General features: G+C 47.1%; 1 protein-coding gene across 2 annotated transcripts in view; it reads left to right on the top strand.

Annotated features, from left to right (window-relative positions):
* The first annotated feature begins 155 nt into the window (after positions 1 to 155).
* The window catches only part of MAP2K4 (mitogen-activated protein kinase kinase 4), a 62647-nt gene continuing 41811 nt past the window's right edge, over positions 156 to 20991 (top strand). Inside the window, exon 1 of one of the 2 annotated variants that reach the window (XM_059864218.1) lies at positions 156 to 315. In XM_059864218.1, coding sequence (XP_059720201.1) covers positions 225 to 315 — 91 coding nt within the window. In that variant the 5' untranslated portion in view covers positions 156 to 224. Of the gene's footprint in view, positions 316 to 7613; positions 7699 to 20991 lie in introns of those variants that run through there. The other variant, XM_059864219.1, reaches the window with a different exon arrangement.

Here is a 20991-nt window from a genome sequence, read left to right as displayed (position 1 = left end):
GAGGGAGCGGGAGCGGATCCGCAGGACCGCCCGGCGATGCCCCGTCCCCCCGCGGGAGGCAGCGCCGCCTCCGCCCCGCCGCAGCGGTGCCGCAGGCGCGGGGCCCCGGCGGGGAGGGGTTTCGCGGCCCCAGCCGGGGGCGGACGGGCGGCGGGGCCGTGTGTCCTGCCCTGCCGGGGAGGGCCCTGCGCAGCGCCGCCGCCGCTGCTCCCGCTCCGCGCACAATGGCGACTCCCAGCCCCAGCGGCGGCTCCGGGGGGAGCGGGAGCGGGCCCGGGCCGGGCGCCGCCGGCAGCAGCAGCAGCAGCATGCAGGGTAAGCACCGCCGGCCCGGGCAGCGCCGGGCCGTGCCGGGCCGGAGCCGCCGCAGGTCTCACCCTGCCCGGGCCGTGGGGACCCCCGGGCGCTGCGTTCGCGCCCCCCGCGCTGGGCCGCGGCTGTGCAGCGGCGCTGCCCGCGGGAATCCCCGGCCCCGGCTCGGCCCGGCCCCGGCGGCTCCGCTCCGGGCCTGCCCCGCTGGCGGCCTGGCCGCGCCCGGCGCGCTCGGCGGGAGGAAGCGCGGCCCTGGCCCTGCTCGCCGGGGCTGCCGGGGCGCAGGGCCTGCCCGGAGCTCGGCCCCGGCCGCCGGGACAAAGGCCGAGCTGGACGCGGCTCCGGCCTCTCCCTGCGGGGAACGGTTCTGCGGCCGCTCGGGGTGAGCGGTGCAGGCCGCGGCTGCAGCAGCAGCATCCCTGGGGGAGCCGGCCGGAGCGAAGTGCGCTGGGGGCGGCCCATGCCCGCAGGAGCCCCGCGGTGCGGCCGGGCCGGGGCTGCGGCACGGCGGCACTGCCCCGGCCAGCCCGGCCCTCCGCCTCCGCTGGGTGCTTTTCTCGAGACGGACGTCTAAGTGAAATCAGTTCAGCGCGAACTTGCCGTTCAGTTTCATTCAGTTTCCTTCCGTTCCGATGGAAATTTACAGTGCTGCAGCGGGTCGTGTTGGTTTCCACCGGCACTTGTTGATGGTTGAGCAGCCTTGCAAAAACGGTGGATATTTGTTTTTCGGAAAGGCCTCAGCAAACCCTTTGAGTTTCTCATTTAAAGTTAGAGCACTGAAAGGCACTGTGCTTGAAAAACATATTAGGCCTTATTAGGCTGAGGTGGCACAGTGCTAGTTTGTTTGTTTGTTTAAATTAAATACAGGGATGGTAATATTAAAGAAGCAGTTTACCCTGTTTTGGGACCAGGAAAAAGGAAAGGTTGCTCTCTCTGTGACAGAAGTGCAGGTACTGTTGTGAAATAATGTTTGTCACTGTTATTTGCCATATTCTGTCTGGTTCCTGGTATGGAGTGTGCTGAGACTGGTGGGGACTTGTTTGGGCAGAGAACTGATGGTTAAACTGAAGAGCTTGGTATATTTGGAGTAAAAAGGTGAATTTTGACTCCTTGTAGGTTCCCCTGCGTGAAGGATTTGGTACCTTTTGGGCCTTGTCAAGGTAGCATTATCCGTCTTTCAAAAACCAGAATCCCAGACTTTGTTCATTAAATGCATGGATTAAAAACGTTATCATGATATGCCAAAACAGTTGTGATTTAGTAAGAGCAAGCCTTGTTCTTGTAGTGCAGTTAAAACCCTCAGTGTTGCCCATTTTATTTTCACCTGACCCATTTCTGATATTTGAGTCGTTCCTCTGAATCACCTGTATGTTCCAAGGCTGAGAGTTGGTTTTGCACCCTGGCACCTGCGATGCCCTGTGAGCTTGTGGTGATGCAGCATCTGCATGCTGTCTCCAGTGGAGGAAGGGCACTTGGTTCTGCTGTACCTGGTTATGGTGGCTGTTTAAATATAGATTGAGGACCATGGGCCAGTGTGATGATGCCCAAGTGCTGGTGGTTTTCCCTAAGGTAACAGGTGAGCCTTCAGGTGTCCCAGGAGGAGTTGTGTGTGGGATCCTGGCTGGGCTCTGGAGCAGCAGGTTGCTGTGATTGGGATGTTCCTGCAACATGCAAGAAACTGTCCCAGGAGGAGCTGTGCTGCCACAGCACCTGGGTGGGATGGGAAGGGGCTGGACGTGGCTGCAGGTGGTGTGCAGGCTGCTGGGGCAGCTCTGGCTGCTCTCCAAGATGCACAGTGCCTTTGCCCGCAACACGAGTTCCTGCTGATGCCAAGGCAAGCTGAGCTGAACAAAGAAAATCCCACAAAAGTGTCGAGAGTTCCTCAGTTGGGAAGCCCAGCTTGTGCTTGTGGTGGGGCTGGGCCAGCACTGGAGCAAGGGAGGTGCAGGAATGCATTGCTGGGTGGGGAGAAGAGTAGGTAGGACTGCATCAGTGTCGATTTAATTGGCTTAAACAGCATGACAAGGTGGAGCAGGGAAGTCATTAAGCTGGAAACAAGTAATTATATTAAAAAAAAAAAAAAAAGAAAGTTTTGCTCAGTTAATTTTCAGCCACAAACACTCTGACCTGGCTTGTGCAACTGCTGCTGCGAAGGAGGTGGGAGAGGGAGAGGGTGGAACTCCTGTGCTAAAGGACTGTGACAGTGCTCCCCTGGACAGCACGCTGTTGCTTTTGGAGACCTTGCCCAGAGGACATGTGCTTGGGCAAGCTCACCTGAGGTGAGAGTCCCTTGCATAAGGTTTCTGTTTTGGTGTCAAGGCTGGCAGTTTTATAAGGAGAATCCGCTGTCCGGGCATTCATCAGGGCCTGGGGGTAGGGAAGAGTTGTGAGGATGGTGGTACAGGGGAGAAGTCTTCAGAGAAATTGAGGCCTGTCACATTGATGTCCAGAGCAAGGGCATCAGATCCAGAAGGTCTCTGCAGGCCACCCAATTTTGCTTTTAATTCTGTATCCTACACCATTTTTGATGCACACAGGCTAAAGTCCTCCAGGTGGCAATGCAGAAGTGAAGGGACACTGCCCTGTCCTTTTGCTGGGCTCACCTGGTAATCAAGCAAGGGATTGCTTCAGGCCTTATTATTCACCCTTATTCTGCATGTCCCAGCTTCCCTCTCATGTCTTTTCTTGGCTACCTGGATCAGCTGCCCATGCCAAAGGACCTGGAGCTTTGTTTCTTCCCTGGCCAGTGCAGTTCATGGTGCTGTGTTCAAGGCACAGCTTGGAGACAAAGGAGAGCTGGAATTCTGAGTATTAAAATAGATCCTATTCCATAATTTCTTAAATGTCTGTTGCATGCTCACTAAATGAAGTCTGTCCAGATGCTGGTGACTGGTGGTGTGAAGAGTTGTCGTTCTTACTCATGTATAAAGTTCAGGAGCAGTCCTGAATATATAGTGTCCTGGATATTTTGTGGAGGAAACATTCTGTGGGAAGTAGGATACCTTTGACAGTGATTTAAGGAAAAACCAGCACCCAAACTGTAATTGGAGTAATTTTGTGTTTCTCTCATTGCCAAAATTAGTAATAGTCATTACTGCTAACATTACTCAGAAAATGATAACTTGAAAAAAGGTGGTATGAAATCTAGAAATGTAGCTTATTCCAAGGCGTAGGGAGAATTTTGATTCTAATTAAAACCTGTGGAGTCACTCATCCTAACTACAGTGCCAAAGAAGACCTGGAACCACTTATAACTGATGGTTATGGAATCAGCTCAGCTGCATTGGGCACTCAGGAAGACTGGAGGCAACTGGGACTTCTCCAAATACTCACTCTCACTGCCTGGTGTGCTCTGGTGTCTTTAAAAAGCAAAGCAGAATGACTGTGTGTGTCTTCTCAGAATGTACATCATAGCTCAGATGTGTTAGGTGGGAATTCCTGACCTGTTCAACCAGAATTTGGGATTCTCAGTTCCCTTCATGTGTGTGTGGTCCTGTTTGCTCCCTCCTTGATGTCTTTGCCCTCTTCATCTGACTCCAGCCATTTTAGCAAAAAATCGGAGGTCTGTCTCTGGTGAGAGAGTCTTTTGTGGGTGTGAGGCAAGGAGCCTGGACAGGGAGGTTGTTAAGAATGCATGAGGAGATGAACTAGAGTCCCTCTCTTACCCTTGGGTGCCATTCGTGACATCAGTGCCTTACTGAAGTTGGGTGATCAGTTTCTATTTACAAGGAAACTCTGTCCTGTACCTTTTTTTCTGGCAGAAAAGAGCTGCTAGGAGGCTTTTTGAGAGGTCAGGAATTGTTCATGTTTGTGATGGACTCTGTCAGTCACTGTGGTCAGGCGAATTTGGTGTGGGTGTGTAATGTACACTGTGTCAGTGGAGTAATGATGGCTCCTGCACACAGCACTGGCAGAAGCAGAATGTTGCTGGAAACCATTTGTGGGCTCATCCTCAGTGTGGGAATTCAGTAAGAGATGCCATGGTTCCTACATCCTCCTCTGTTGCTTGCTGCCTTGGTGAGTGCTTGGGTGACTGGAGCTGCTCCCCTCCCCACTCTTGCCCTCGATGGAATTATCAAACTATGTGTGTTAGCAGATAGCACTGATGCAGGCTGACTCTGGCAGATTGATGGGTGTGTGTCTACTTGGACATATTTGCATTTGTTAAGAGCAGTAAAAGATGTGTGGTGAGGAAATCAGCGTGTTTTAGTACATCTGTGCCCCCACTTTATTCCTGTATGGGCCTTATGGCCACGTCTGCTTTGTGTTTGAGTCTTGGTGTCTTCATATGTCTGTTTTCCTGTTAAAGGGGCAGCCCAAAAGTGCTAGTTAGTCTCCTCAGATGCTGGGAGGTTTTTTCAGTTATTTTATGCTGATTTGAGGAGGCCAGGAGGTGTAGAAGTCACACTGTTGCCTATCAAAATGTGAGTTATCCTGCAAGAGAAAAAATGAGTTTGGTGAGGAAGCAGAAAAAGCCAAAATGTGTGCTTTTCAAATTTCATGTTGAGGAGTCCCTGAAATTATATTTATGTGTATGTAGTGAAGCACTGATTACAGGAATATTGTGTAACCATATCAAGCTCTGTGTGTATCAAACACACATAAACAGCTTTTTAGCACCATGCAGCTTTGAAGTTAGATGTCTTCTGTTGGATTTAGGTTTGATAAGATTTTGTGTGGAAGAAAATGAGAAGTTCTGCTTCTTGGTGGAGGAAGCAAGCTACCTGTTGTAGCCTTTGGAGACTGGAAAGGAAAACTGTGTGAGGGGAAGAAGCTGTGCAGGGTGTTTGTGTAGTGTTCTGTCCTGTGAGTAGGAACTGGCAGCAAATATCCATCTCCAGGCTCCACTGAAGTGATGTTTATAAAGAAGGTATAAAAATCTCTGAATGGATGTGATGCTTCTGACATCCTCTTATAGGCTGGAGGGCACTGATCTGAAATAGCATTGGACAGGTGCTGGTGTTCCCAGCTCTGCAGATGTTCCCTGCTCTCATGTACCTCATTTCGAATGGTCTTCATTGCATTTAAATGCCTCCTTAGATGTGCATGTGTGTCTTGCCCTTCTGCCTTGTACTCAGACAGCAGCATCCACTCAGGAAGGTGGAGATTGCTATGCTGCAGCAGCAGGCTGAGGAAAACCTGCCTAATACATATAGTTGAGCCTTTTCACTGTGATTCAGGAAGTATCACCTTGGGATATGGGCTTTTTCATGGATATTCTGGTCAATATGGACTATTTTTATTATTGTACAGTGTTGTCTGCTGGCTTTGGAGAGATGAACAAGTATTTTTGGATTCCTTTGTTGATCCTGGTCATTTATGGTTGCTGGGCTGTAACATCTCTTCTGCAATGAAGAGTTCCTCTGATGACACTCATTCAAAAGAATCTTTGTCTTTAAGTCTATTTGCCTAAGAGTTAATGCATTTTTAAACTATTTATATCAGTTTGGTTGATTTCTGGTTTTTGGTTCTCCCTGTGCAGTTCTGCTACTGCTCCTTTGGCCAATATCTTCAGTAATGTGAATCTTCCACTGTGTTATTCCAGGCTCCTGGTGTTTCCTGCAAAGGGCTTTTGTCTCTCTTCTGGGTACTCAGGTTTCTTTTCATGTTGTGGATTTGTTTGATTGCAGAAGGGATGTGTGAGCAATGGGTAAATGACAGTGCAGTGCTTGTTGAGCACAGAAAAATGTCTTTCAAAAAGGTGTGTTACTGTAGCTGGTTTACTTAATGGGCAGTAGTTATTCATGGTAAATCCCTGGAGAGAGACACTTCACCTGGGTTTCTTCAGTTCAGCTCATAGATAAGATGAATACTGTGTCTCTGCTAGGCTGAGAATGGAACAGCTATTGCATGTTCATTGTCCCTCTGGTTTGGAGGATGTCTGGAACATGAGTTTGAGGCTCACCCCTTGCAGTTGGCACTGACTTGGCTGTCAAAATATTGAAATACTTTGATTATCCAAATCAATGAGAAGGAAAGTGCTCAGGGTTATCCTGAAGGTGCTGAGGGGTTAAGCCATTGTTCATAAAGTGTGAAATGCAGGGAAAGTGGGTTTCATCTCCTTCTCCTAGGGCAGGACTGCAGGAAGGATTTGTGCAGCCTTGGAGCTTTGGTTTTTACTTGTGGTTATGTTAGTGTCTGAACAAGACAAAATCATTTTTGCTCTGACTCTGCACTCTGTTTTCTACCCCCACCCACGTCTTTGTACTGCTGCTGAGTTGTTGGACAAGTTATCTCAGTTACAGGTCTCTTGCTGAGGTTTGCTAGGTGGATTTATGTAAACTGTGGATGAGATGCTTGGAAAACTGCCACTGCAGGTGACACCTCATGTGACAGCCTGTCAAAAGGGGTGCTCCTGTGCTACCAGCATTGAACTGACTGCAAGAGCTGGATGAATGGACTTTTTATATACATGTACCTTTAACATACACAGCCCATCTCTTTGTTCACCTTGTAGGCATTTCCATGTTGGACCATGTTTGTCCCCTTGCCTCATGAGTGGTCCCAGCTCAAAACCTGTCTTCCCTCTTTGGAACTGTGTCTGAGTGAACTGGCCTTTTTCCTGAGACCCTGAAGCTGAAGGGAAGGATAGACTGCAGGGAGATTTGCAGTAGGAGAGACTTGAACTAACTCCTGTGTTTCAGCATGGTAAACTCAGAGCACCCAGAGGACAGTAGGGATGTGTTTTAAATCAAAGTGTGTAAAAGAAGACTGATAAACTTTGGCAGCCAAAATACATTTGGGAATAATGATAAGGAGGGAAGGGAAAGTTGAAAACTCACTCTTCCTCTGCAGTGAAGCTTTGTCAGCTGGAACATTGGCATTTTGGAGCTGGTGTTCTGGACAGTCTGTGGTGCTGACTTTCTAAAGTTCTAAACTTTTATTTTATGTTACATTAGTCTGGTTCTTATGGTCATCTGCAGTCTTACTGGGTTTGCTTTTGTTTGAGGGGTAGCTTTAGATCTTGAAGCTCCCCATGATGTACATTCCTGGTCTGCTTAGGTGGCTGTTTCTTCAAGATGAGTCCTGCAGTTCATGCAGGTGTAACATGTCTGTGTCTCCTCGTGGTTAGGTGGAAAGGTGCAAATGTGATTTTTATCAGCTGTCATAGGTTTGTTTAAGCACAGTGGAGCTCTCTGCAGCCCTGTTGGGTGCCTGCTCCATGCCTGCACAGATCCTTTGCGGGGCATGTGAGGTATCATTGGCCTGGATTTGCATCAGAAGTATCATGTGATGCTGCAGAGCATCTTCCAAAATATGTGACCTTGACACCTCAGGCTGTACCCTCGGTGGTGAGATCTCTGCTATTGCTGTTAATGAGGAAACACAACACAGCACGGGGTTGCCAAGTATCGCTGCCCATTTCTCTCCTGTTTCTCCTCTCAGGTGAGCTCACCTGCCGTGCACATGGGCGGTACAGTGACAGTGTTTAGTGGGTAAGAGCATCAGGGGAGATGGAAGCATGTGTATTGCACAAATTGTGTATTTATTAGCTGCTAAATTGAGTTCCTCTTCTGCAAATCAAAGCCATGGTGTTTGCCCTTTACTGGAGGCAGGGCGAGCCCTCCAGGAAGCAGACAGCTCTGCTGGTCCTGGAGCAAACAAAGAGTCCAAGCGCCAGGAATTAGTCTGTGTTTTGAATAATTTATCTGATCTTTCTGAGGTGCTTTGGGAGATGCCCTGTGGTGTAAGGAGGACAGCTGTTGGGAGCAGACAGCTGAGCTGAACGGGAGTTTATCCTTTATCCGTTCTTGTCTAGGCTTATTTTTTTTCTGTGAACCAGAAGGGTTGTGTGGTTTGCTTTGGACCTAATTCTCTGGAAGTGGTTCTCTGAAGTGAATTAGCTATCACTTTGCTTTTGGACCAGAAAGCAAAGTGTTTGTACTTTGAAGAGGTTTGTGGACAGAGATAAAACAGTTTCCTTTAAAAACATATGGCTGTGTTGTTTGACCTGGGAGGGGTTGTGGACTAAGATGAAAGCAGTGAGTTTGGAAATCTCTTCTGGGGAGCAGTGGGACCATGTCCGAGTCTTCCTGTAGAGACCAGTTCCTCTCCTGAACACTCAGTTCAGGGCTTGCCAGACTCTGGGAACCTCATCCTACCTTTGCTATCCTCCTGTTTTCCCTTGTCCCACTCAGAAACCTGCATGGGCAGAAAGTAGGAAGGGGGAGGATGGTCAGAATGGCTTTGTACAGTGCTGGCCAGGAGATGAGGAGATGTTCTTCAAGGTCCTTTTTGCCTTGGGGTAGCTGCAACAATCAGTGTGTGCAAAGTGGGCTATTTGCATGTCAGCTTTTAGAGCTGGTTTGTTTTGTGATTTGAGGAAGAGGTCAGCTTTCTGATCCGATCTAGCCCAGCTGTTGTCACTAGAAAGTGTGACACTGAGGTGTAAGTTAGTATGCAAGATTACACAGAGGAGTTGTGAATGAGCTCAGACTCCTCTTGGAAGAAGATGGGGTTGGATGCAAAGGTTTAGATATGTGCTCTTTTAGGCAGCAGCTTGGCAGTTGAGTTCTTTCTGCACTGGAGCCACGTGTTGTGGAATAACTGAGCAAGCCTCCCAGCATTCTCCTGAAAATGCAAAATCTATTTTAAAATATATTTCTAATTAATGTATTTCTTTTTGAGAAGAACTGGAGTAATAGCCTGGAGGTTATCTGCCCAGCTGGTTATGCTAGAGTCATAAATAGCCAGATAGGCTTTTTATGGGTAAAGTTTTGCCACTGTGTATCAGTGCTAGGTGTCCGTGGGGCTGAGAACAAAAATTTACTCTCTGGCCTGTTTCTGTGGTTTCATCCCTGCTGATCCTGCTGATGAGGACTGCAGCTGAGCAGTTGGGAGAAGGATCTTGTCAGCAAGTGTGGAAGTGGCAAAGATTGAGACAGGAGTGCTGGGAGCTGGTGTCCAAGGCCCATGTGTGCCTGTCTGGAGGGTCCTGGCTTCCCCATCAGGGCCATCATTTGGAATCTTCTGTGAGTTGAAGAAATTCCCAGTCTGATTTGTCAGTGTGGCTGCTTTTTCATGCCCTACAAAAATACGGGAAATGAAGAATGTGTGAATGCACAGTTAATTTCAGTGAAGCCCTGCAATGTTTCTAGGTCTCATAATTTGCTTTAATATAGACAGACCTTAGTCAGGGCTGACTTGAATGGGAGCCTGGAACTGAACTGGCAGCAGGAGCCCTGCTTCACCATGAGCTGCCAAAAGTCTGAGTGGCACCCTGCCCCATACCAGGGCACTGTGCTGCTCTCACAGCACCTGGGACACAGTCCAGGAGCCACTTGTCCACAGTGTTGTTTCCACGTAGTAAATGACAGCTTTCTGGGAAGGTTTGTGTAGGGTTTCCCTCCAGGGCTGAGTGGTACTCTGACTTCAGCAGCAGAGCTCTGACTGCCCAGTGTTCTCATAATAATCCTGTGCTGGCATGTCCTGACTCCTTGAGACCCAAACCAAACACAGATAGTGCTCTGTGACAAAATTCCTCAACAGGTCGATGTCCTTGCTGTTGAGCAGTGCAGAAATTGGGGGTGTAATAAGACTGGGGTCATCATCTTCCTGTCCTTTCAGGCATTGGGTTCGAGAGTTTTGGGTTTAGCAGCCAGCACAGTATGCTCCATGGCAGCTGAGCTGGTGAAGGGGAAGTTTGGGTCATCTTCATCCAAGCTGTCAGGAGTTGCTGCTGCTTTACTGCTCAGCTGGAGCATTGACTTGTGCCAGGAGGAAACTGACTTCCAACCTTGATGATTCAATCCCAAGTATTGCAGTTGTTTTAGATGACTGTGGGTTTGATATGACCTGGTCCATGTTAGGACTCAAAGAAATGCAATAACCTTTGGAAATCTCTTTGAAAAGAGAAAAATAATGACATTTAGCAACACAGTGGAAGAATTGTGTCTGTGCTGCATGGGCACACACACATTCTGCTGGGATCAGCCAGAGCCCAGCTAATGCCCTTATCCCCTGCTAAGGGACCTGGTGAGCTGGGTGCCCAGGGATTCCTATGACAAGTTTAATGTTTTGTCTCCACTACTTACCCCTTTCTGCCTCATGCATAAGCATATCTGACTCCTCCTTAAAAACAGTTAGGACTCTTGGCTTTCAGTAGAGGATTTCAGTCATTAGCTGATAATATTCTTCCTGTTGCCACGCCTTGGTGATTTCATGGCACCTGTGTAGCTGTTGATCTGGCATCTTCAACATGCATGTGCTGCTCCCTCTGTAATGCCTGTGTCTCAGAGGTGTTTTAGGGTATGATGGTATTCCTGCCCTGGTGTGCCTTGGGCTAGGCAAGGAACCAGTCTCCTCTCCCCTTTCCAGCATATGGGTGCTCTGTTCCCACTGATGGGATGTTATTTGTGGTATCTTTGGAGTTCACATTGTCTCTGGCGTTTGTTGATGGTCTTGTATGGAGCAGAAAACATGGGCAGGAAGGCCAGGTTGATATATCTCAGCTTCCCCCTTTCTCATGCCTCTGAGAGCAGCAACACCAGGAGCAGAGTGAAGCTGTGCTGGTGCCACGAGCAGGGATGACTCTTGCATTACTGACACAGGGTTGTGCAGCTCCCACGTTCTCAGCAAAAGCTTGGGACCCCTGCTGTCGTGGAGAAGTTGAGCATGGGGTGGGCAGGCAGCAGGACTGGCTCTGGCCACAGGCCACCCACAGGTGACTGCAAAGGTGGAAAACTTCTTTGTGGTGCTGGGACACCTTGCAGGAGCCAGGAGGGGATTCCTGGTGCTGTTGTGTGGGATAGTCAGTTTGTATGCAGGGCTTCCTCCTGGAAGCTTGGAGGTAGAAGGAGTTAATGGGGACAAGGGCAAGGGAAAAGGATAGCTGGATCTGGGTTGGGGCTACTGGCTGATATTTTTGCAGCAGTCTTCTGTTACCCAGTGAGACCGCAGGGATTAGCTGGGCAGACTCTCAGGCTCCTTCCGGGCTCAGGGCCCGCCTGCCCTCTGCACACCAGGAGAGCTTTTTTACACAGACTTTCAAAATCCAGTGCACTTGGGGAATTTTTATGGAGAGATTTTATGGTGCTTATTTCTTTAGCAGTGAAATTCTGTGTTTGCTCCTGGTTATTTACCCTAGTAGAAGGGTAAACAGCAAGGTTGCTGCTTCCTGAGAGTGCAGTGGTGCTAAATTCCTCATGCACATTGCTGTGATGCCTGCATCCCAGAGCCTGGCTTCCCCTGGATCTCTGGAAGTGTCCAAGGCCAGGTTGGATAGAGCTTGGAGCAACCTGGGATAAGTGGGAGTTGTCCCTGCCATGGCAGGGGTGGAATGAGATGGTCTTCAGAGTCTTCTCACCCAGACTGTTTTGGCATTCTGTGAGTCTGGCTTGGCTGCTGGTGGGGGTGAAGAGGGGGCTGCAGGCAGTGCTGCTTGTCCAGGTTGCTGTTGTACAGGTGAATTGTCATTAGCAGCACCAGGGGAATTTCTCCAAAAGCCACTGTACGCATCCTCCCCTACTCTGGGCAGGTGTCTCTGATGAAAGTGTGGAATGCTGTGCTCCACCAGGTCTGGTCTTTTGCTGTGGTGGCAGTGCTGGAGAGCTGGGCTTCTCTGGGAAATTGCCTGGGCATGAGCAGCTGGACCATCTGTTTTAAAATATTGTTTAATATGGGCAGATTTGCTGCAAACTTTCAGCTTTCTGGGAACAAAACAATCTCTTCAGGCTTAAAGTTTGTTACTTCATACAGTACCCATGTCCACTCCTTTCCTGCCAGTGTTTGTCCCCTGGATCCTGATGATGGGACTGCTCTGTATTCAAAGCAGTGCAGCCTAAAGTTTGATTGAAAAAATCCATTTTATTTATGATTTTAGAAGAAAATGTTGAAAGATAAAAGGAGATTCTTAATGCTAGTGCTCTCCTTTGAGTGAATTGATGAGAAATGGTCTCTTACTTTAGCCTTTCAGAGAAGCTTCTGTGCAAAAGCACAAAGAGAGAAAGCTATGCTTTTTATTTAGCATTATTCTTGCTTTTTTATCAATATTGGTGCTGAGAATTTGCTTTTTCTTGCAGCTAACCAGATATACCATTCTGCTTCTGAGACAGCAACTGTTTCTCACATTGCTGGTGTAGCAAAAATTAATTAAGATTTCTTAAAAGGTCACCAATTGTTGAGGTAGATCTGTGCCTTCTGCTTTGCCTGTGACATAAGGGTAGTACTGTTTATTTCAGTTTTTGGTGTTTTTTTTTTTTTTTTTTTAATGTAAATCTGAATTGTAGGAATCTTGTGCCTTTGCATTTCTTTCAATTTACCTAAAGATTTTTCTGTTTTTACTCCATATGCAAATTTGTTGCAGCAATTCTAATATCTGAAGAGATAATCGTTTATGTTTTCTAAACAGTTGGTGGTTTTGGGTTTTATCTCAGTATTTTGTGACTGCTGTTCTGAAATACAGTGTATAGAAAATCTTTTGTTGTCCATTACTTTTACAGACTGCTGTTTTTCTGTCTTGGAAGAGCTGAGAAGGAGCTATGCTTCAGTGTTCCAGCACAGAGTGAGCCCGTGTGTCAGAATTGCTCCCCTAGGACAGGGTTGGAAAGCATCTATTTATTTTTAATAGCTTTCTATTAGCTCAGGATATACAGATATTTAGGAAACTTGATGTTTGAAGCTGGAATTTCAAATGTCTTTTGCAAGCTAGAGCTCTGTGGCAGGAATTGGGTGTTAATTTTTTTTTTTCCAAGTACTCAGTGCTTAGTAATGGATGATGAAACTGGTGGCACTTAGAGAGGGCAGGAGGGGTCTGGCCTGGACTTGGCACAGGCTGGCACATCCCTGTTAAGTGATGGCTTCTGCTGTGCCTCAACTTCTTTTCCTCAACAAGAACATCTTTAATTGGAAGGTGGGGGTTATTTTGTGCTGAGAAGAAAAAGGCAGTTGCTGTTCTCTGTGCTGGAAGATCAAAGGTTTGTACTGGAGAGAGATGCTTTGCACATCCTCTGCTTGTTATGAATGAAAGGAATGTAACACAGGTGTCTGATTTTCTCTTGTAAGCCATTGAGAAGTGGCAGGATTTGATCCCCAGTGCTCTACAGCCCGTTCATGGGAAAACAGCAGCAAGTCTCAGTTCAGGATGGCAGCTTTGCCTTAGTGAATAATTTGGCAAAACTGTGCTGTCAGGTGAGGCACGAGGTGTGTTGATGTTCTGCTAACCTAGATTTAGGAGACTCTGACAGTAAGCAGTCAGGGCATTAATAAATGGTGAAATGAGGGGGGAATTATGCAATGGAACTGACTTGCTGCTGGCCTAAAGGGAGCAGCTTTTAGCCTGCAGCCTCTGCTGTGCACTGGGACACAGCTCTGCAGAGCAGCAGGATGCAGTGCTGGATTCCCGTGGCTCAGGTCCCTGTCCCATGGCATTCCTTGCCCAGGCAGCAGCCCAAGCCATTCCCAGTCTCTGTGTGTTGGGCTCCTGCCTGTGCCCAGCTCTGCCTTGTCTGTGGGAAGGGGGTAGCTCCTTCCCATTTGTGTTTTGCTGACAAGTCTGTATAAAGAAAATGAAAGGGTCAGGGACTCTTCTGTTTTTTTTCTGTTTCTATCAGGGTTGCAAACCTCAAAACTGTTTGAAATTTATTTCCCAGACTTTGATGTGAAGATCCTTTCCCAACGTAATTTCATTTCGTTGTACAGCAAGATCCCAGTCCTATGGTCAGGTCCTGTTAATAGTGCTGCAAGATAAACACAAAGTATAAAAAGCACTCTTTTTTTCAGTGATAAAAACTGTAGCAATAAAAAGGCAGCAGGAGTTCCCCTGCTGTGGAAATAAAGGGTTTGTATGTCCTTTGGGGGAGCAGAACCCTTTGAGCTGGGTGGTGGAAGGAGAGCAGAGCTCTCTGCAGCAGTTTCAACTCCTGACTGTGATCCATGTGCTGGAGCCAAGCTCTGCAGAGGCTTGGGTTTGTCCTGGCTGGGAACACTGGGGTTTTACTCATCTGGAACCACACAGAAAGGGAAAACCACAAAACCCTCAGCTTCCTGTTCTGCAGGTAACATGATTGAGCTTCTCATTTCTCTACTTTCACTTTCTGCAGTGTTTGCTTCCATTAGGAATGGCTGTATTATGGTTTTTATTTAAAATACTGTCTTTTTAGATCTGTTCTTTCCTCACTGACAGGATGCAAGGTGTTTGCCTAGAGCTGCATCAGCTGATGTTCCAAAGCCAGTCTGTTGTTCATTGCTGCAGAAGTGTCTTGCTGCAGATCCCTTGGTTGTTGGTTTGGAATCAGAGCTGTTGTGTCCATCCATGCAGTTCTTCCTTCAAGAAGAAGTTTCATGGTTGTCACACTTCAGTATTATCCCCACTAGCAAGAAAGTGAAGATTTCTGCCACCTAAGTAAATATCCCCAGCACTGTTGAGAGCAGCCAGCTGTTGGAGGCAGCTCTGTCAATCTGCCAGGCTCCTGAAGGCAGCAGCTCTGAGCCCAAATCCTTGGCTGACTCCAGCCTTCAGTGGAGCCCTGCAAGGGCTTTGGTACCTGCTGCCTTCACTCCTTCCAGCACAGCAGCAGAGCAGCAGCTCATTCCTGGCTTTCTGTGTCTTTTGTCACTTGAATGACAGTGTTGGGCAAGAGTGCCATCACCGTGTGTCTTTCTGAGGAGGGTTTCACGCTGCCAAGCTGTTAAAGCTGAAAATTCTGTTGGAAACATCAGTCATTAGACAATGCCTGACATGTCTCAGCAGTGGGAATCAGGGGTTCCTTCCTGTGCTTATCCTGCTACAGGGTATTGCTGATTTGTACTGAATGCTCCACAAGACAGTACAAAGGTGGAATTTTTATGGGTGCACAAGATTTATTTTTCTTTTTTTTTTTTTTTTTTTTTTTTTTTTTTTGTAAGGAGAGCATCAGCCCAAAAGCTGGTGTTCACAGAGCTGTGGAGTGATGTTTCACAAAGCCTCTGAGTATTCATTAGGTTATTTTGGTGTTGAGAAATACCAACTGGTGTTTCTGCTGGATTTCAGCATGAGGAAAGGTTTGAAAAAAGTAATGAAAGGGAACCAAGATTTTTTGCCCTTTTTTTGTTTTTTTATTCCTTGCTATGTGAATTTTCCTTCCTTTTTCCCCTCTCCAGTTCCTTGGAAAGGAGAGTAATTCAAGTGCTAGGAAGAGAGCTGTGACATGGCAGCCCCCTGGCCATAGTGGAGGCAAACCCTGGGGCTGGATTCTGTACAACCCTTGTGGCACTGAGGATCTGCTCCCCTGCAGACAGGGAGAGAATCCAGTGGGACCACCCAGACCTGTTGTGTGGCCATGGGGAGATCTGTGCTGCTGCTCTGGACAGAGGGATGGAAATTCAACAAACTCAGGTTGTGTCTCAAATGCAAGTGTCAGGGCAGGTCCTGTGTGACCAGGAGAGAAGGTGGGTGGTGACAGAGCACCAGGCATAGGTGCCAAGTTTGTGTCTCTTCTGACAGCCTGCACATAGCTGAGCTGCTGGGTTGGGTTTGTGTTGTTGAACTTGACTCGGAGTCTGAGGGCTTCGATCAAGTGTTGGGTTGAGCTGGGTGAGCTCTAGCCAGCCTGGCATGGTGGGGTCTGGTGCTCACAAGGCAGTGAGAGGATGGAATAGGACTGGGGAAGTGAAACCCAGCAACAGTCATTAAATACAGAGATACTGTGTCTGACTGAGGAGGGCCTTGGGCTGGAAGTGGTTGGAAGATGAAAGAATAGATAAAGGAAGGATGTTGTGGCTTTGGTTATCACTCTTTTCATTGATATCTTGTGCTTTGATGGAAGGCAAGATGATGTGCTAGATGGACCACTGCAGCTGTTCTTAGGCTCTTTGTCTTTGGATCTAACCCTTAGCCCTGGAATTAGAACATTTTCTGAAATCCAGATTGGAGAAATACAAAAATAGATCAGATAGATCTATCTACAGATACCACTTCTAAAGCTTAGCACAAAATTGCCTTGAATTTAGTGTCTAAAAGTTCTCCAATTGAGTGCTTTCAAAGAGATCTGAAAGCTTTATATACTCTTTAGATTTGCAATTTAATTTCTTGCTTAAGCAACTCTAGACACCTCCATTATAATTCAGCAGAACTAAGCAAAAATGCCCATTGGGACCATGTGTTCCAAGGTGTTCTTAAGATCCAGATCAAAATCTCTCCCAGTGTAACAGTGCAGAAAGAACCTTGCAGCTGAGACCAGGTTTTCAGAAGGGCTCAGTTCCTCTCCAAGGCTGTGAAGATACTGATCAGTTGTTCAGAACAGCACAAGTGGGCACTCACAAGGAAGAGACCAGTTCATGTGGAGGAGATCCAAACTTGAAAAATTGGCTTGGTGCATTTTTAGTTATGGGTAGATGTCATGCTCATCGTATTTGGGGAAAAAAAACAATTATATATTAGAAAGTTTGGGATCCAGACATGAAGATCTGCTATGCTTGCATTGTGCAAAGGATTATCTCTTGTGGAAATAGTGGTCAAGTGGAAAAGCAGCCCAGTGGTGGGGTTAGAGCATTATCCCTCCCCAGGAGAGCCTGGAGCCTGTTAAAAGCCCATTCCAGTATGAGTCTCCTCACTGTAGCACAGGTTGTTTCCAAAATTTTTTTTGCACATGTTAGTGCAGCTTGAACATTTTCACACACACACTTTATCTGCTTATTCTTTCTAGTTATTTAACTAGTTGCTGACAGGCAACATGTAACTATTCTTATTCCCCTGCCTCTGGAGGATTTCTTATTCTGTGATTGTGTCCCTGTAGGATTCAGTATGGGTCCAAGGTGTTTATTGGAGCCAGTGATTGGTGTTGCCACTTTGCTGGCCTAAGGTATCTGGAGGGATGATGGAAACATGCTTGTTGCTTTATCCAAAGAAATGAAATCCTTTCCATTGACCTTAAGCAAAGGCCTCAAGGGCAGATTTTTTCCCTTGCTTTTAGTCTGAGTACAGGCTCCTGAAATTAAAAAGAAAAGTAATAAAATCAACCAAACCCCCTCCCCAGTCCTCCTTCCTGTGGTGTATTTTATAATTGTTACTGTGCTGTTTCTTCTTGAAAAAGTACTGGGCATGGCCCTTTGCATAATTTATTATTGTTGTCCACCAGGAGAGGTTCCAGGTGCTGCACAATAAATTTCCCAGGGCAGTGTCACCCTTTGTTCCTGACAGCTGCTCCATGACAGGCTCAGCTCTGCAGGGTTATGCTGTGGCTGCTTTGGGCACAGGTTGCAGGAATATTTTGGGTGAAACAAAGTGCTGCTCTGAGAGCAGACAGACTCCTAGTCTGGCAGCACCTCCTGTGTGGACAGTTGAGCCCTCCAGGTTCTCTCCAGCAGTGTTTCACCAGGCTTAGCACTGGACTGTGACTGTGAGCCATGTGTTAAATGCTGCTCTCCAGCTGGAAATTGCCTGAACCCCAGCTTGGGCTGGAAGCTGCAGCTTCATCCTAGTGCTGCACCCTCCTCTGGGCAGGGAGCTTAAACCCTGTTTATACAAATGGTGTTTCCATGCAGGGTAGCATCAGGGATAATATTAAAGGTTACCAATGGGTTTTGGAGAGTTCAGAGACTTCATTCCCAGGTTTTGCTCCTGGGAGTTTGCAGTCTGAGGGAACTAATCTTAATCCGATTGCAATTTCTTGCCCTCTAAGCTTAACCTACTTTAGCAGGCATTGTGGTGCAGGTATTTATAGATGCTGGAAGTGCTGTTGGATATAACCCTTATCCTGGCATTGCCAGCCCCAAATCATGCAGATGTCTCACTGAAATATTGTCCAGTACTGTTGTTTTGCCAAGGAGTGTGTTCACTACAGTGGCCAGTAATCCTTCCAGAGTCCTGGCTGCTCTAGGTTTGGGTGTTTGTACTCCCTAAATGGAAGCACACTTGTGGCTGTGGGTGAATTATGGCTAAATCCTCTTTCTAATGAGGTGACTCCTAAAAATAAGCATACTTAGCTTACTCCAGGGCAAAATCATAATTTCAGATTTGAATGCTGACTCTCAGATCATACAAAATTGAAGGTTTCATTCAAGGGCTAAAAAGGTTACTAACAGACAGATGCACTGAAAATATTTGTACCCTTTAAAGTGAAGTTTTGTGATTACAGCTCTTAAAACTTGTAAGTCAAACCCCAGGCCTCTTCTTTCATCCAGACTCCTCCAATAGACCTGCATGATATGTTGAAGTTCTTCGGGTTTTGTTGCAAAATTTGACTCATTTTTATTGAAAAATAGTTTATCTTGAGTGTAAGACTGGAAACCTACTTCAGTCTCAAATGAGTTGTGCTGGTGTTGGAGTAGATCCATGAGCAAGACTGGGAAGGGAGGAAATATAAGTGCAAGATGGTAGTTGGAAGGGTCTGTGGGCAGGCAGAGCTGTGCTAACAGCAGCAGGAATAACCAGCTGGAAATCCTGGGAGCTTTCAGGGTGTCAGCAACTGCGGGGCTGCAGCTCTGAATGCAGGTAAATGTTCTTTGCTGTCTCTACATCAAAGCAGGCATTTTGTTAGCAGACAGGATACAGCAGTTTGGTTTTTTAAAGCTGTTGGAAGAGCAGAGATCTGTGTTGGTTTTGGTGTGGTTTTTTTTTTTTTTCATGTCTCACCTTAGAGTTTGCCCTAGCTTTGCTTGGAATTAACTTGGAAGAAATCAGAGCTGATAGTTTTCTATTAAGGAAATTTCCTCAAGCATTGAGCTCGATTTCCAAATAGAGGTAAATAATCCATTTTTCACCATTTCCTCTGTCTTTTTGTTGATGTGTTTTAATATTAAAAGAGAGAGGTAGAAAGATTGCACCGTTCATTACAGATCCATTGACTTTCCTTCCTGCTGTTTGCTGTCACAGCTTGTGTTTCTGTGGTTGTATCTCTTTTTTTCCTGGTTACAGTAAGGAGAGGGAGTGCAGGTTTGATTCCTGGTGTATCATCACTCCCCAAGCAGAGTGACTTCAGCATCTGACCAGAGAGAATATTTACCTGTGCACTGTGACTCACTTGAACACTGTGACCTGTGCTCCCTTGACCTTGCTCAATCAAGAGGTTGATCCTGCAGAGTTGAACCAAGTGGAAAATATTTTTACAGGGATCAGTTTGTACCCTTGTAGGATAGAAACCTTGGAAAAATCCATTAAACTACTGCTGTTTTGAAAATCTTACTGCTTGAAAAGGGAGCATTTTGTTCTGTGTAACCTGAACATGGGAAGCAGTGCTCTTGAAGTGTGGCATGCAGGAATGGTGGTGAGGAAATTCTAGGAATAAGTTGGAATTGCTTTCTCCAACAGGAGGTGACTTAGAGGCCTGGAGAAATGGCCAAGGGCATCCTGTACCAGCCACAGTGTGTCCAGCAAAACCAGGAGAGTGACAGTCCCTCTGTGCTGAGGCACCTTGAGTCCAACGTGACAAGACAAACTTTGGGGGGCTGGAGCATGCCCAGGGAAGGGAATGGAGCTGGGAAGGGTCTGGAGCTCCAGGAGCAGCTGAGGGAGCTGGGAAGGGGGTCAGCCTGGAGAAAAGGAGACTCAGGGGGGACCTTGTGGCTCTGCACAACTCCTGCCAGGAGGGGACAGCCGGGGGTGTCAGGCTCTGCTCCCAGGGAACAGGGACAGGAGGAGAGGGAACGGCCTTAGGTGTGCCAGGAGATATTAGGATACTAGGGGTAATTTCTTCAGCTGTCAAGCATTGAAAGGAGCTGCCCAGGGAGGTGATGGAGTACCATCCCTGGAAGTGTAAAAACGTGTGGATGTGGTGCTTGAGGCCACAGTTTGATGATGAACAAGGTGGTGCTGCTGGAGTGATGGTTGGACTCGGTGATCTTAGAGCTCCTTCCAACCTTAATGATTTTGTGATTCTGTAAATCATAGAAGTCCTAGGTGAAGTAAAAATAGGAGTACACAATCTAACTCTGGAGGAATACTTTTGGCCTGCATGTGACCTGCTAGACAGCTGTTTCTTGTTTTGTGAAGGCTGGTTGGCTGTGGTGGTGGTGAAGGGGCCTCACAGTGATGAGAACTTAACTGCAGAGCCAAGTGCTTGGATTAAATCTGGTGATGGATAGCAGCACATAAATAATTCTCTCCTTGGCCTCACACCCATTCACCAGTGCAGCAAGGAACAAGGGCTGCTGTGAGCCCAGATTTTTCTGGGGCTGTTGTGTAGGTGCTTTTCCCAATGTCCATTTTGGCTGTGATCCATGGAACGCCAAGGGCTGTGCATTTTGAGACACAAGGCATCACTCCTGGACCACAGTTCCATGCACAGGCCTGGTGGTAGAATGATTACATCCTTTTAACAATTGTTTTGAGGACACCATCACCATTACCACTTTAAAGCTGGGATGATTTGCAATAAAGATTGCTATCCTTAGGGGTAGATTAACTTATTTGCAACCAGAAAGCTCTTTTTGGCTGTCTTTTTTCTTCTTGGAGAGCGGCCTAACATAGGATACAATCCTGTTTAGAGTCCCTTGAAACATAAGGTAGTACTTAACCACCTTTGCTCAGCTGAAGTCTGGGCCATCCTGGTCTGGACTTGGCATAACCATTAACATGCAGTTGAACAAACCCAGTGGTCACAACTGGGAAGACCATAAGTCAAGAAACATCATCATTTCATGTCTGGTGTTAAGGATTACCCAAATTTGTGTTAAAGTTACGTATTTTAGAGTTACTTTTGGTTTCTTCTGAATCATTCTTTCTGTCTCATAGTCTTTAGTGTAAAAGTTCTCAGAGAAGTAGGT

Source organism: Haemorhous mexicanus, chromosome 20 (assembly GCF_027477595.1).
Source record: "Haemorhous mexicanus isolate bHaeMex1 chromosome 20, bHaeMex1.pri, whole genome shotgun sequence".
Lineage (NCBI taxonomy): Eukaryota > Metazoa > Chordata > Aves > Passeriformes > Fringillidae > Haemorhous > Haemorhous mexicanus.
The sequence above is the reverse complement of the archived record's forward strand: the minus strand, read 5'-3'. Positions and strand labels throughout refer to the sequence as shown.